This window comes from Conger conger, chromosome 8, assembly GCF_963514075.1.
Source record: "Conger conger chromosome 8, fConCon1.1, whole genome shotgun sequence".
In the NCBI taxonomy this organism is placed as follows: domain Eukaryota; kingdom Metazoa; phylum Chordata; class Actinopteri; order Anguilliformes; family Congridae; genus Conger; species Conger conger.
Window position 1 is genome coordinate 36,498,857 of NC_083767.1, and position 16,324 is coordinate 36,515,180.

Sequence of the window (16,324 nt, forward strand, 5' to 3'; positions counted from 1 at the left end):
AGGATAGAAACGGACCTGCATTACTCAGTAGCCAAGGCATTGCTTATGCTAAATGTGGTTAAATATGCTTCACCTTGTTCAAGCCTTACTTATGCTAAATATGATTAAATCTTACACGATGTCTGCTCAGGTCCTCAGTAATACAGGAATCATGGTGGCAGGGCTGGGTGTGTTATTTTGGCACGTACGGAGACGCGGTGTCAGAATTCCCTCGCAGCATCAACGCAACTTGTGACTTGTGAAAACACCGCTGTGTGTTGCCCACTTATAAATGGTGTTCAGTATATTCTGGAAATAGGCTAATGTAAACTATTTATATGACAGGCAAACAGATATTTACCGGTACCGTGAGTCTGCCTGTCGGCTCTGTTAAATGGAGGTGGCTCGGAAACTCCATTTCGTTTTCACCCCCTTTTCGTGCTCATGCACAAATCAAAACAAATCACAAAAACTTATTTTAGTTCATATTAGCATGTGAAAATGTATTTCATAGATGATGTGTACTATCACACATCACACTGTATATGATCATTTAACTATATGCAATTAAATATATATTTATATATTTAATATACACGTATATTTAATATGAATATACATATATATAATTTGAATATATATATATATAAATATACAATTGTAAATAATACTTTTTCCAGAAAATACAGCTTTCAATATTGACATGTATTAATAATATTATTAGTTATTTAGACACCCTCCGCTATTCCACAAAAGTGATATATAATTAGATTCATGCATTTGCACAGGAAAAGGGAAAATCATTTAAATGATTAATGGCTTTTAAGCTAACAAAATGTGCAGGTGCAGAAAAACCCCACAAAGACACAGTGCAGTCCGTAAGTATATGAACAGTGACATTATTAAAAGGGCTGCAATTATAAAAATGCAAATGCCCACAAATTAACGCTGACCGTTTCTACTTTAACCACATATTCACCTCAAATCCAATAGAGTACAGATAAAAAAAAATTGTGTCACTGTCCCAAAATATATGCACTGTATATATGCACTGTATCGGCCTTCAAATTTATTTACTTAACTGTTTGTATGTTTGCAGTAATATCATATGGTAATTAATATCGCTGGCCGGGGGCCCTCGTTAAAGCCGACGGCCGTCCGCCGGGCCCCGCCGCGCGGTGACGGAGGGATAAAGCGCCGTTTGACCGCGGAGCTGCACGGGGTCCAGACGGCGCGGGGTCCGGTCAGGTGGCTGTGCGCGGTTAATGGTCTGTAACGTACCACACAAGAAGGCGCCAAAAGACTGATTATCCGCTACATGTGCAATAATATTTGCCTTAAGGACGGGCCAGATGAATGAAGACATTCAAGGCGGGAACCGTGAGGGGACGGGCCCAGAAACGCGTTCGCCCCGCCGCGAACGTACTTAACTTTCCGGCGTAGCCGGTCGGATAGACCGAGGGGGGTGGGGTTGTCCATACAGAGTCCCTTCACCCCCCCCCCCCCCCCCCTATAGAAAGCACAGCTCCGACTCAATGCGCTACAGATGCGGATATTGACTCTGTCGAGTCACGACTCATCGCGCACTCAAGCCGTCAGGTGAGCGGCGGGGTTTGAAACGCATCTGGTTATTCATTGGTTCCACTTAGCGCGTGTGAGGTCCTAACACCAGGGCCCGTAAAACGCGAGAGGCGATGTGGCGGAACGGCTGCGATCTCCGGGCCGCGGAGAGCTCAGCGGCGCGTGCGGAGGGGTCGCGACCCCCTTGCGTTTTCCTGTTTTTCCCTCAGCGTTTAAATTGTAATTCAAATTCGTAACAATCCCTAAGTCTCCTTTCAGCTTGCTACCGACACTGCAAAAATGAGTGTTTTTAGTTTTGTAATAAGAATTCCGTTTAAATTGTTTTGTCTCTGAATGACAAAATAGCTTGTTTTAAGTTACCGTTTGCTTGACAAATGTTTGTATTCCATTGGAAAATCTATTTTTGTCAAAAAATAAAAGGAATAAGATTAAGTCTCAATACAAGTACTAATATTACTTGTTGAGATTTACTTATTTTTTGCAATGTAGTTTTTATATACATTTTATTTATTTATTTTCTAAAACAGCAATTGATTCATAAGTATGTGCTGTTGCTACAGTAAAATATTACATTAAATAAAACAATCTTGTTGGTTCAGAGGAGCAAAGTACTCTAATGACTGGCACTGCATCTTTCAAGGTCTAATACAGACGATTTATTTTACTTCTGTATTAATCAAGGGCACATTGCTCCTCTGAACCAACAAGATTGTTTTATCACTAAAAAAAAATAAAAAATAGGAAAAACATGAAATTATAGAATGCCTGCTTTTAAAAGACTAATGAGAGAAATTAAAGCATAAAACAGCCCTACATGAAATAGGTTACTCACCCACGACGAACACAAAATATTGAACTGCATTAAGATAATATAAAGTGAAAACTATTAAATGTTTGTACATATGAAAGAAAAAAAAAGCAGTGATCAAATTAAAAATCCACCCTAAATACACACTACTGCAAAATAATTTTTGTCACACTGCATTTCATGCTGTATTTTTTATTTTTCAAAAGCTACATATTTACCGAATTAACTTTTTTACCAAAACCAAAACTTTATAAATAATTAATTAGGCCTAATAGAATTACAACCAGAAAGGCATAAAAAATAATGAGCATAACACACAGAATGCAGTGTATCGACACCAAGTTAATGGAAAAGAATGATCCACCGTCCACCAATACCTCCCCCCAACATGGAAACATCCAACAGCTCAGTGACTGTGGCCAACAAATATAAGGAACTCAACAGGTACTTCAAGGTTGCTGCCCCCCCCCCCTCCCCCTAGTGGTGGGACATTGTTACTGCAGTTTACACCTGAGGGAGCCTCTTCTTTCAGTCCCAGCTTGAAAGAGCGGTAGCGGCACTTACCAGCCTGATGGTGGCAAAAAAAAGGCCTCTACTTGCCTCACTAGACACTAGTCCCCCTCTAAACGCTGCTGACGTGTGCACCTTTCCGTTCATAGGGAGCGCTGGCCCTCCGTATCCTTGCCTTTTGTCCGCTACACGTCTATTGTGCCCTAACTATCCCCCCGGGGGCAATTAAAAACCTTCAGCTTGTTATAAGAGGGTCTAAAGTGTGAAGGCCAGAGCCAGAGAAAACATTTTTCAGCCAAACCGAAAACAGAAACGTATTCAGCACTCCGGGCCCAGGGATTATTAGCATCGCCGGATTAAGAAATATGCAGACCTACACCGAACAGACAGGAGCTGTGGCCGATTTTTACAGGGGGGGTTCCCTGTACAAGCCCCGCACCCTTACTCCTGCCAAATGTGCAAACAGCCCAGAACAATGTTGGTGGCATTTAAAGAAAAATACAAAATAAAAAACTTATCATGAGAACCAGGCTTTTTAAAAACATGTCAACTCTCACGTGGCGATTGAGTGTGAGGTTGTCGGGGGGGGGGGGGGGGGGGATGTGCGGAAATGTGCAGAAACACCGCTCCAACGAGCAGAATGTAAACATGCGCGTGTTGCTTTACACAACAGTAAAACGCGCCAAAAAAAAGATATCCCTGGACTGGAGACTTATTTTTTATATTTATTTTTTTTATACGTAAAGTAGTCCTGAGTCATGGCGAAGAAAAGAAGAAGACGAAAAAACTAAACTTATCTGTGGAAGGAGAGCGTTTCCCATGTAGAGCCCGTTCGGCTCCGCAGAGGTTAAAGGATACAAGCCTCCGTGCTAAAAGCCATGAGTAATGGTGTAGGGTTAAGAGAGCTGAACCCGTTTAAGTCACACCAAATAAGGAACGAGGGTGTGTGTGGGGGGGTGTTTCTGAGACCCGGGGAGGGAAATGGAGTCAGCGGAGGCTGCAGAGGGAGGTCAGACAGTCATTTTTAAACACAGAGCAGAAGATGTGCTTTAAACGCTGCAGAGAGGGAGAGGAGTAGTCTCAGTGAAGGCATGAAGGAGAACTTGAGATACGGGATATTGGGGATATAAGGGGTAAGACACAAGGGTGTAAGAGGCAGATTTTGTATTTTCATTTCATTTTCATAGTGTTTCATGTAGTAGGCTTGAAATGAGCCCATTAAAACAGTGCATTATAAAACGCACTTAGTCAGTCACATTTTGTCCGCCCGGTAGTCCCATACAATGCAAATATTTGAGACGGAAGAAACTTAGAGCTGTGAAATTTGTTCCTGCAATTGCACAAATAAGCACACAGTCACACACATACATGCACACAAAGTGTCGCACACAAAGAGTGTTGCACACAGGCCGTAGAGTAGAGTTAGGGAGGCCATTAACAATGATAGGGGGATATAACTTGTTGGCCAGGATGAAGACCTGGGTTTTCAATCCTGACTGGAAGATGCCGCCTGATTTGGCATTACAGACAGATGGGGGGAGAGGTCCTGAGCTTTGGTCCAACTCAGTCACACCAAAACTGGATGAATGGTTTGGTGCTGTAGTTAATGGTAGGATTCTCATGTAATGTTTGTTGGGTTTCTGTAAACCTGGAGGGATAAGGAACCAGGAGACATTGTTGGTAAGACGAGCATCAAAGTTTGAAAATCACCCAAACATGCACAAACGGTTTCAGAAGACACAGGTGACACACCCGAGTATCACCTTTATGACATGCACAAGGTGTCTCACACACACACGGAGTATTGCACACAGAGTCTGCGCACAGGCCCCAGGCCCTGCAGGTGAGGTAGAGTTAGGGAAGAAGTTGGCTGCTGCAGTACTGTCCATGGGCCTGTCTCACTGGTCCTGAAGCCCCAGTGCCATTGTGTGCAGTGCTGGCTCATGGCCCGAGGCTGTCAGGGATATTTAAATGAGTTATTCATAGGGACACTTAGAGGCCTCTTAGCGCTGCACTTGTTCTATGGTTTCCTCCAGCCGTGCTGCAGTATCACATGACCTTCTGCAGGGAGGAGACCAGGCTCCTGTCCAAGTGTGTGTGTGTGCATGTTTGTGCGCGTTTGTGCGCGTTTCTGTGTCAGAGACTGTGCTTGTGTGTGTTTGTGAGATCGTCTATGTGTGGGAGCGTGTGCGTATGTGTTTTCAATAAAATCTTTTATTGCCTTCCTCTCAGAATTGTTACAAGAGGTGCTATTCTTTAACACAATATATGGGCAGCATGCAAGGTGATCGGGGGGGCTGCTGCTTGTTGGAGGGGGTCACTGCACCCAGAGGGAGGAAAGAGGGAGTTTTGGGGTCACCAGCCATCCACTCAGAACCAAGAGAGAGATGACAAGGAGAGAAAGAAGGGATTACAAGAATTAGAAGAGGACTACAGTAAAAACCTGCTCAGTCCAGGCCCTGACCTGCTGACTCACTCCCTCCCTCACTGCTCAGTCCAGGAAGGGAGTGAGTCAGCAGGTTGGGGCGTCCCTGTCTCGTTACTTAGCGATATTGCACACACTTTAAAATCAAGACAGTGCTGCAGGTACTCAGAGAATGTCATTTTTGAAGCAGCTTCCTTCTGTTAGGGGCGGCCTGTAGCATAGTGGTTTAGGTAAATGACTGGGACAGGCAAGGTCGGGGGTTCGAATCCCATCTGCACAGCCGTTGGGCCCGTGAGCAAGGCCCCTAACCCTGCATTGCTCGGGGGAGGATTGTCTACTGCTTGGTCTAATCAACTGTACGTCGCTCCGGATAAGAGCGTCTGCCAAATGCCAACAATGTAATGTAATGCTAGCCCTACAATTACCACAGCTATCCTTGAAGACATCTCAATGGTCTGTGAAAGTAAATGAAAACATCTAAAAAGAAGTCAGAGCAACAGCGGTCATCGCAAGAAGAAAACCATGACAGTGTGGACCTGGGAACGCTGGATACCTCCAACTGTCCAGAGAGCCAGAAATACTCTCTAAATCCATCCCGCTTGGCCCTGAGGGGTCAGGACAGCGGGAGCGGGCGGCGAAACGGCAACGCCGTCGAGTGAAGCCATTTCCCAAAAGGCCTTCCCTTTCACAGGCATAAATCAAGCCGGGGTAATTACTGTTTACCCTCGCAGTTCCATTTCAGCCGTCAGTCATCCCACTGCCATGGGAACCTACAGAATTGTAACAGGAAGGCCAGAGAACGGCGTATGTTTTTCATTCTTCGCTAACGCACGGTCTCGGCATTCAAAGTCGAGCAGCTCAGAAATAGAAAGGTCCGGGCAGGCCAGTTCCCCGAAGACACCGTGACTGGGTTCTTCTTCTCTCAAAAAAATTGCGTCTGAGCGAAGGTTTGGCGGGAACTGTGAAGCGTCGAGCGGATTATTGATTGCAACTGGCGGGCAGAGTCAGGGCGGCGTGTTCTCAAGCCGTAGGAGCACGACACACCAAGGTGGCGAGCAGACTGAAGTTTATAAACAGGAGGAACCAGAGGCGCCTACGCGAGGGGAGGCGAGAGGCGGGAGACTTAGCACGTTAGCACGGCTAATGCACCGCCACCACGCGGGAGCGAGGAGAGCCCAGAATTAATATGTACATTACAAGCCGACCTCCGACCCGCCTGTTGAGTAAGGGATCAACGCTTCCTGTGAGGAGACACCACTCCGGGAGCCATCTATCACGGGCAAGGCGGAGGCGAGAGTTGTAATTACGCGCCCGTACGGCCTCTCCTCCGCCCGGCGGAGGGGAGGGGGGGGGGTGTTTAAAATATCAAAATTTATTTTCTCGGGGGTGGGGGGGGGGATCTGGTTAACGTCCGGCAGGGCCTGGAGCCCGTGGGCGGTGCTTAGGGAGAGGCAGACGTCCCGCCGCAAGATCGTAAATCACCGCGAAAACCCGGCACCCCCCCGAAGCCCCGATCCCCAGCTACTGCGCTCCTGCTCTACTGACTATCAATCCAGCCTGGGAGGGAGAGAGAGAGGGGGAGACTGAGATAGAGAGGGATAGAGAGAGGTCAGTCAGCCTAGCAGCCATAGAAAAAAGGTCGGGTGGACAGGTTCAGCTCCCACTGCGACCACGGGGCAGTGGAGACTGCTATTTCCTAACAGAATGCACAAAATACCAGGATATTATAAGAACATTCTTTTTAAAAATTGGAACCATTTTATTTCAAATAATAATAAAAAAATAATAATAATAAAATTTAAAAAAAATAATAATAAGAATAAGAATAAGAATAATAAGAATAATAATATATTCATCACAAAAAACAAAGTTTTAAATAAAATATTTGCATTTGCTGAAAGCCTCAAAAGATGAAATTAAATTGATCAGCCCTAATGCTAACATCAGCCTGCTATCAAGGTATCAGCACAGATCTCTGACAACAAATTTTATAAAATTTGAAAAATCACATATTTCTGAATTTCCGACAGGATGAGTGGTCTTGTGTCGGGATCAGTTGGATTTAAATTGAGTTATTTCTGCACAAAAAAGCTTCATTTTATAATCCATAATACAGGAAAGCCAGAACATAGCTATATCAAAATTACGCGAGCCCATTGCCATTGTATTAGACCTGCGAAATGGCATTGAGATTGGTTTTGAAACCTGTGAAACTTGAGGTTCAAATGTTGCTATTTTCCATGGAAGGGCCAACAAACCCAAACATACAGTGAGCGGGGTAAAAACTCCCATATATAGCAGTGGAGAAAACAGAATGTGTGACATTGGCTCCTTATGTGGCCTCCTGTCATAACATGAGGCAACATCCCTATTATCTGTACTGTTTTTAGCTATCATTATTATTAGCTTATTAGCATTTGTTTGCTTTTTACAAAAAATTACAAATTAAAAAATATATATATATATATAAAATATTAATATATATATTAATGTTTTATATGCATTGCATTCCAGTGTATTCATAATATACTGTGGCTGTCAATATTAATAGTTTTATTGCCTTGGCAATATTGTTTATATACAGTACAGTCACAAACCACTATTGAATTTAAAGAGAGAGAGAGGGAGAGAGAAAGTGTGTGTGTGTGTGTGTCTGTGTATGTGAGTGTGTGTGTGAGAGTATGCATGTATATGTGTGTGTGTGCGTGCATGTGCGTGTGTTCGAAACAGAGAGATAGAGACAACGCAAAAACACACACACACACACACACACACACACACACACACACACACACACACACACACACACACACACACAAAAACACTCTAACACTGGCATACATGCATACATACTCACACACACACACACACACACACACACACACTTATAGACACACTCTCACACGCCACCCAAGCATACGCATACACACCGAGCAATGCACGCAGTCAGAAACACACGGCCGTCCAAACCAAACACAGCACCGCAGCCCAGTGCCTCTGCCCCAGATAATAAAGAGGGAAGACACCACAGGGAACAAGTGAACCCTAAACAATGACGACACCATCTTAAAACAGGGCCAGCCCCACACGCTCTCCCCCTTTCAGCTGGCTGCAGTGGATTAAACAGCCAGGGCTTCCTGCCCTGGGCTACGTGTGAGTTCGGCCAGGGAACTTACTTTTGTTTCCCACCAGAGAAATTACTGGCTGCACCTCGGACTCCTCGTTCACCTTCTTCACCATGCCGAACCAGTCCTCCAGGTTCTCGAAGCTCTGGTAGTTTGTGATGTCGTAGACGAGGAGAATACCCTGAAGGAGAGACCAGGAAGGAAGAGCAAATATTGTCTGAGGACAGAATATTTTTTTAAATATTTTTATCGTACATAGTTACCGCAACACACACATACAGACACACATGCACTGTACATACAAAGACAAACACATGCAAACATAAACGCAGATAAGCATGCACGTGCATATGCGTGCGCACACGCACAAAGGATTACAAGGATTAAGATAATTATCTATCTGAGAAATAAATACATATTTTCCATCTAAATATTATTCAATTCGTTATGTTAAAACTGTTGAAATGGGAGACGGAAATTTGCATTTGATAAAAGAACATTATCGGTTACAGTCCGCCATTTTGGCTCAAAGTGGCAGGAGTGGCAGAGCGAACAGCAGGTGGCGCTGGTGCCTGAGGCTACCGTGTTCCCCAGAGAGGAGAGGCAGACCCAGAGCACAGCTCGGAAGGCCACAGCAGGAGAAGGGTTAGCCCCCAGCGCCCAGAACACCGTGGCGGAGAGGAACGGGTATTTTTGACCAGAGGGGCTGAAGAGACTGCACTCTGGTGCGGGGGCCTGCTCTCTGCTCGACCGCACACAGGCTTGTGCTATTCTCCCCCGGCCTTTTACTCTCTGTTCTGCACCATTACCACACACTGCCATTTCGATGAGCCTCACTCATTAGCAACAGATTAGCCGTTACCCGGCTACACCTGTCATATCACAGTGCTACCACTCTGTGTAAAGTAATTCATTTTACTGATGGGGAAGAAAAATCTTTGTTCCAGTAAAAATCATTAAATACAGCCCCGTCGGCTTTGACAATAATATATAAATGTGAAATGGGCCGAGACAACACAGATAAATTTACACAACAACCGCATGCAGAAGCACCATTGACAAACACTGACACTGTTCACACAGATGCATACAAAATCAACAAAATCACTTATACAAACGGACTCTCTCTGTTTCTCCCTCACACAGACACATACACACACACACACAAACATAGACACACACAGTCTGCATTTAGTTGTTGGGACATAAATTTGGCAGCTTCCCCTAAGTCATGCTACACTAATATTATTATTAAAGCTTATTAACCCTACAGCCTAATGGAGCACCAGTGTAATGGACTGTGAGTGAGCCATAGAAGAGAGGAAGGACCGGTGTGTGTGTGTGCGTGTGTGTGTGTGCGTGTGTTCATGCACGACTTCAGGATGTACCTGAGCTCCATAAATGTATTTGTCCAGCATCTTGCCTCCAATAGTCTGTCCCCCAATGTCCCAGACCTGGAGTGTAGCGTTCAGGTTCCCTGGAAGAAAGCACCACAATAACAGCCAAATTATACAGAGATTACACAGTGCAAACAGCCTTAAGCACACACCACAGATTACACATGGGAATCCGTATTACACGCACCACCGATTACACACAGCAAACAGCATTACACACACCACTGATTACAAACAGCATTAGACACACCACCGATTACACACAGCAAATAGGCACGCGCCATCAATAACACACAACAAACAGCATTACACACACCACCGATTACACACAGCAAACAGCATTACACACACCACCGATTACAAATAGCATTAGACACACCACCGATTACACACAGCAAATAGACACACGCCACCAATAATACACAACAAACAGCATTACACAGCAACAAACACAGCACCGATTACACACAGCAAATAGGCACACGCCACCAATAACACACACCAAACAGCATTACACAGCAACAAACACAGCACCGATTACACACAGCAAATAGGCACACGCCACTAATAACACACAACAAACAGCATTACACAGCAACAAACACACCACCGATTACATACAGCAAACAGCATTACACACACCACCAATAACACACACCAAACAGCATTACACACACCACCAATTACACACAGCAAATACGCACACGCCACCAATAACACAAAACAAAGAGCATTAGACACACCACCGATTACACACAGCAAGCAGCATTATGCACACACCACCGATTACAAAGAGCATTACACACACCACCAATAACACACAACAAACAGCATTACACAACAAACACACCACTGATTACACACAGCAAACAGCATTAGACACACCACCGATTAGGCTACACACAGCAAATAGACACACGCCACCAATAACACACAACAAACAGCATTACACAGCAACAAACACACCACTGATTACACACAGCAAATAGACACACACCACCGATTACACACAACAAACAGCATTAGACACACACCACCGATTACACACAGCAAACAGCATTACACACACCCCGATTACACACAGCAAACAGCTTTACACACACCGCCATCACAGATCACATGATCCGCTCAACTGAAAAAAAAAATACAGGCTTTAAATTTGTGCCAGTCATTTCATTAATAGTATCAGTACCCCAGAAAGCATTTTTTTCTGAGATTTTGATGAAAAACCAAGTGAAATGAGTGCAAATTTATTTTCATAAATCAATTATTGCACATTATCTCAGGTACTGAAATTAAGAAATAAGTATGTATTATGATAACAGCAAAAAAATGTAGGTTTGCTTTAAGTGCTGACTCAACAGTAAGGGAGAGAACTGCACCAAAATGAGGTTAGGCTGAATGCTCTCATAAATCAGTATCAGTGGCTCTTAAACGATGACCCCAGGGTAAAATAAATACGCACAAAAATAAATGTAAAGGAAGAGCAGCCTGGGACCAGAATTCAGAATCTGGATTTTATATTGAAACTCTGCACAGTGTTTCACAACAAAGCACACACTTAACAAGGAAAGCCTACACTTTATATGACATTATATTACATTACATGCTATTTAGCTGACGCTTTTAGCCAAAGCGACTTAGTTGCTAATCCCAATGTGGGGTTAAGGGCCCAACAGCTTGTGTGGATCTTATCGTGGCTACACCGGGGACTGAACCGCCAACCGCCAACCTATACTCCAGTGATAGCCCCAATGCGACGGACAGCACTTGCACTAGCCCCTGGAATACTGTGCCTTTGGAATGCCGGACATTTTAAAATCTGTGGGGTTTTTTTGCCATAATATGCCAACTTACAATCTTAACACAACACATGTTAACTTGAAACATAAGTGGGATGAAGTAAATGCCGTTATGATCAAAATACGTTTTTGCCATATGTTTTGGATCATGAGCAGATCCTTGCTTTCTCCACACTTTGGCCTTTCCATCTACCTTTGGTAGAGGTTAATCTTGGTCTGATCAGTCCATAAAACTTTGTTCCAGAACTTTTGTGGCTTGTCTCTGTACTTCTTTGCAAATTGTAATCGCACCTTCCGATTCTTAATACAGATGAGTGTTTTGCTTCTTGTGGTATAGCCTCTACATTGCTGTTCTCGAAGTCTTCTTCGAATGGTTGTTTGAGATAATGATTTTGCAATGGCTCTGATCGATTTCCCCTCTTTACTAAGCTTCTAAATGGCTTGCTTTTCTCCCAAAGAAAGTTATCTGGTCTTCATGTTGGGTTATTTCTAACACAAATGCAGTCTTCACAGGCAAAACCCAACGCTAAAACCAAGAGTAGACATTCAGAACTATTTTATAGTTTAACCAATCAATCTAACAGGACACATCTGGGCAACAAAAAACACCCGTCTGTCACATGTACCAATACTTTTGCTCACCTAGAAATTGGGTAGTCTGATACAAAAGGTGATATGTTCAGGTGATATGTTCTGCATTGTTTAACAAATCTAGATACACCAGGAAATTCGGATCAGTCATCTGATGTACAGTACTGTGCAGAATTAGTGCTGATATCACTGCTAACATTTGGCCACCTCATTCCAAATGTACTATCTATTCATATATGCATGTTTCACCATAAATCAGGTACTGATCTCATGCATGTCCAAATTAGAGCCTCTAACTTTGAGGGGGTATTGCTGGTATAAAGTTTGGAGACCATAAACCAGGGGTTAATCTCACTACGGCCACTCCTGTCTGGCAGAGAACCTTCGCTCTCCTTCCAAGAACATCTCCCAAGTCGATCCCTTGAGACAAGCGGGTTCTGCTCACCCTGAAATTTAAACTCTTTCCAGAGGGCCGGGAGGAGGAAAAGAAAGGCTTTATTAGCCCGGGTTCGACTGTTTGCCTTGTGCCCCGCGCTGCCAGAGAGCGAGAGGGAAGAGAAATATATGTGGTGTTAAGAAAAATAAAGGCAATTAAGCAAAAGAAATAACCAAAATAGCAAAAGAGAAACATTTTAAGGTTTTCCTGTCCCAAATTTGTAGGAGAGAGTTACAAAACCAAATCAAAATAAATATTTTATTCCTCTGGAAAAGAAGAAAAAACAAGGCGGCGTACAGTGCTTATGTGTCAGTACAGCCATCCACTGGGAAAGACCTGTGATCCTACAAAGCATAGCATATCTGCCCAGAAAGCAATGTGAGAGTGAGAGAGAGAGAGAGAGAGAGAGAGAGAGAGAGAGAGAAAGAGAGAGAGAGAGAGAGAGAGGGAGAGGGAGAGGGAGGGAGAGATATATTTGGTGATTTAAAAGCTCCTTTATTTATCCTTTTCTTACATAAACCACACCATGTTCACAATAGAAAACATATAAGCGTTATCATTGTCAGGTTAAAAATTTTTAATTAAAAAAATAGTCTGCCCTGCATCATCCAGAGTGAGAGAGAGCGAGAGAGAGCGAGAGAGTGGCGGAAAGTGAGAAGGAGGGAGAGAGGGAGAGTGCCGGTAAAAATAAACTCCATTCAGAGCAAACGGAGCTGCACCAAAGGGCTGAGAGGGGAATTTTACACGGCACCTACAGTGTGAGCTGGCAGCGGGGTGACTGACGGTGCGAACTGGGCATGCTCACACTGGCTGTACAGAGGAAGGAAACGCGAGCGTCACAGTGAATACATCCAGACTATACAGCCGCGCGCTGAAGCTCTCACTGAAGATCTGCCCTGAATCTCAGGCTTGTGATTTTATAACCCCCCACCACCACTACCACCAACACTGCTTCTTTGCTTCTTTTTTCACATGGAAAGGAAAAAGTATACATTCTGTAGGCTATTTATTTCACAGTTCAATCCTTATGATAAATGATTTATGCACCGGTCAACACCTCAGAGGTATTTGCCAATGAAATGAAGCAGTAACTCAATATTTCCCATGAGCACCCAGAAGTCCCAGACTACTCAAGACCCCCCCCCCCCCCCCCCACGCCCCCTCATGTCTACAGCTTCAGATATTTTCGCAGAAAAACTTTTTGAGGGAACAAGAGCAAGAAGTTCAAGTGTTTGGGCTGTAATGATTTACCAAAGCTTCTTTTCTCATTTTACCAACGCGGACACATACGCAGGCACACACACACAGACACACCTAGACGAGAACATTGTGAGCCAGACCAGTGGGGAAAATGCGCAGAGTGTTTGAAAAGCCGCTCTCTCTCTCCCTCTCACTGTAAGAGTGACAGGCGTCTTCAGCACTGAAGGACCAACAGGCCGGAGGGACTATTCCCGCCCACAGAGGGGGCGGAGACCCAAGGCCACCCGCTTCGTTGGAGTTTTATTATTTTGTAATTTTTATCTAATTTCTTCTGACAACCACAGGTGCCAAAATTATTGCCACCTCTAACAATTATTGTAGATAAAATCAAACAAAGTTTGTCAAAGAACTGTCAATTCAGAAAACAGATGGTCACATGTCGGGTAAATACATAAATGGTGAAGTATACCACTCAGCACGGTAAGCGTAAAACAAATGGAATGGTTGCACACTTGCCAGGAATAGGACTCAAGTGCATATTATCCCCACGGACAGTAAGGAAGATGGTGAGGGAGGCCATACGTAACCCAAGGATGGCAGTTTAAGAATTGCAGTGATTGCTTGTGTAATGGGGTCACAAAGTAAAAATAAATAAATAAATAAATAAATAAATAAGTAAGTAAATAAATAAACACACATTAAATGGCACCTCCATACGGGCAAACTCTTTGTAAGGGTGGCACAAAGACAGTCCTTACTGAGCACAATAAACAAAACCAAGCATCTTGAGTTTTCCAAACCTCATTGGACGTATGACTGTAAGAGAGTGCTACGGTCAGATGAGACAGAAATACTATGTGTTGGCCATACACATCATCAACATGTATGGCGGCAAAATGGAATGCATGTCAAATGGGTCATTGAACACCTGTCAGTCACATGTCCTAATACTTTTGTTCCCCCAAAAATTTGGTGATCTGATACAAAAGGTAATATGTTCTAAGTTGTTTAACAAATTTAGATTAAAAAAAAAAATACCAGGAAATAAAAGCTGAAATTCGGATCTGGTACATCTTTTGACCTCAAACTCAATCTTCAGTGTATAGGAAAAACAAAGGAATTGCTGTTCCAATACTTTTGGTGGAGACTGTACATAATCCAGACAGAAATGGTTAAGTAAAAAAAAAAAACAACAACCATGTTTTGCAATGGGCATCTCAGTCTCCAGACTTAACTTCCATGAAAAACATGTGGTCTGAACTGAAGAGGGGGGTATCCCAAGGCTTTCAATGTTTCTGAAAAGTTCTGCATGGAGGAATGGTCAAAAATGTGTTCTCTAACCTTAACTAAATGTGTTCTCTAACCTTATCACAAATTATAGTAAAGGATTCATGGCTGTCATCTTTGCCAGAGGTGTTTGCACAAAGTATTAAACCAAGGGTGCCAATAATTGTGGAACCAGCTTTTTGGGGAAATACTGTTGAAAAAAGTAAGACTTAGGTTGATTCCATAGAATCATTAATAAAGCAAATTACTTTATGCATGTTGGAAAATAAAGCTTATGTTAATATAACTTTTTAGTTTACAACACTTTTTACGCATATTATTCTGGAGCCGACTGGAAATACGAACACACACACACACACACACACACACACACACACAGACACACACACCCATATATGCACAGACACACACACACATATATAAACAAATATGCAGAAACATACACACCCACACATGTATACCAACACACGTATGCTTGCACACAACACATGCATGCACACACACACACACACACACACACACACACACACATATATATGCACAGACACACACACACACATATATATACAAATATGCAGAAACATACACACCCACACATGTATACCAACACACGTATGCTTGCACACAACACAAGCACACACACACACACACGCACACACACGCACACGCACACGCACACGCACAATAGCATATGTACGCACACATAAGGTAACATGTTCATGGAGATACACAGCACACAGGGACATGAGCAAATATTCTCTAAACAGGCTTGGGAGCGAATACTCATCAGTAAAACTATTTTATCAAAAATAAAAAGTGATGTAATAACGGCGTATATATATATACTATATAAGCTAATATATGTAACTAATATAACTTTATGCGGCAACATGTCCTAAAAGAAAACCTTAAAAAGCCATTATACGGCAGGAGTTGCATCCCATTTAGTTTTGTTGCATCCAAAAAGTTTTGTCAGACACTTAATCAAGCTTTTAGTCATGGTTTTTGAATCTCCTTTTAACTTTTGATTCAGTCCGGATTTGAATGTGAGAAAATTAACTGTAAAAAATTACTGTAAGAAATTTGTAAAAATGTCAAAAATGGCAGATTTATCAGACTCTTACCAATGAATCCATCAATGACTGTTTTAAATTTAATTGCAGTTGAGCTACACTTCGTTTCA

At 43.1% G+C, this 16,324-nt stretch overlaps 1 protein-coding gene across 2 annotated transcripts in view; it reads right to left on the bottom strand.

The window, feature by feature from the left end:
- rab28 (RAB28, member RAS oncogene family) overlaps positions 1–16,324 on the bottom strand; it is a 41,270-nt gene that overhangs the window by 18,330 nt on the left and 6,616 nt on the right. For both annotated transcript variants that reach the window (XM_061251723.1, XM_061251725.1), the window contains exons 3-4: positions 9,817–9,905; positions 8,480–8,609 (exon numbers count right to left, since the gene is read on the bottom strand). In XM_061251723.1, the coding sequence (XP_061107707.1) occupies positions 8,480–8,609; positions 9,817–9,905 (219 nt within the window). The remainder of the gene's footprint in view (positions 1–8,479; positions 8,610–9,816; positions 9,906–16,324) is intronic.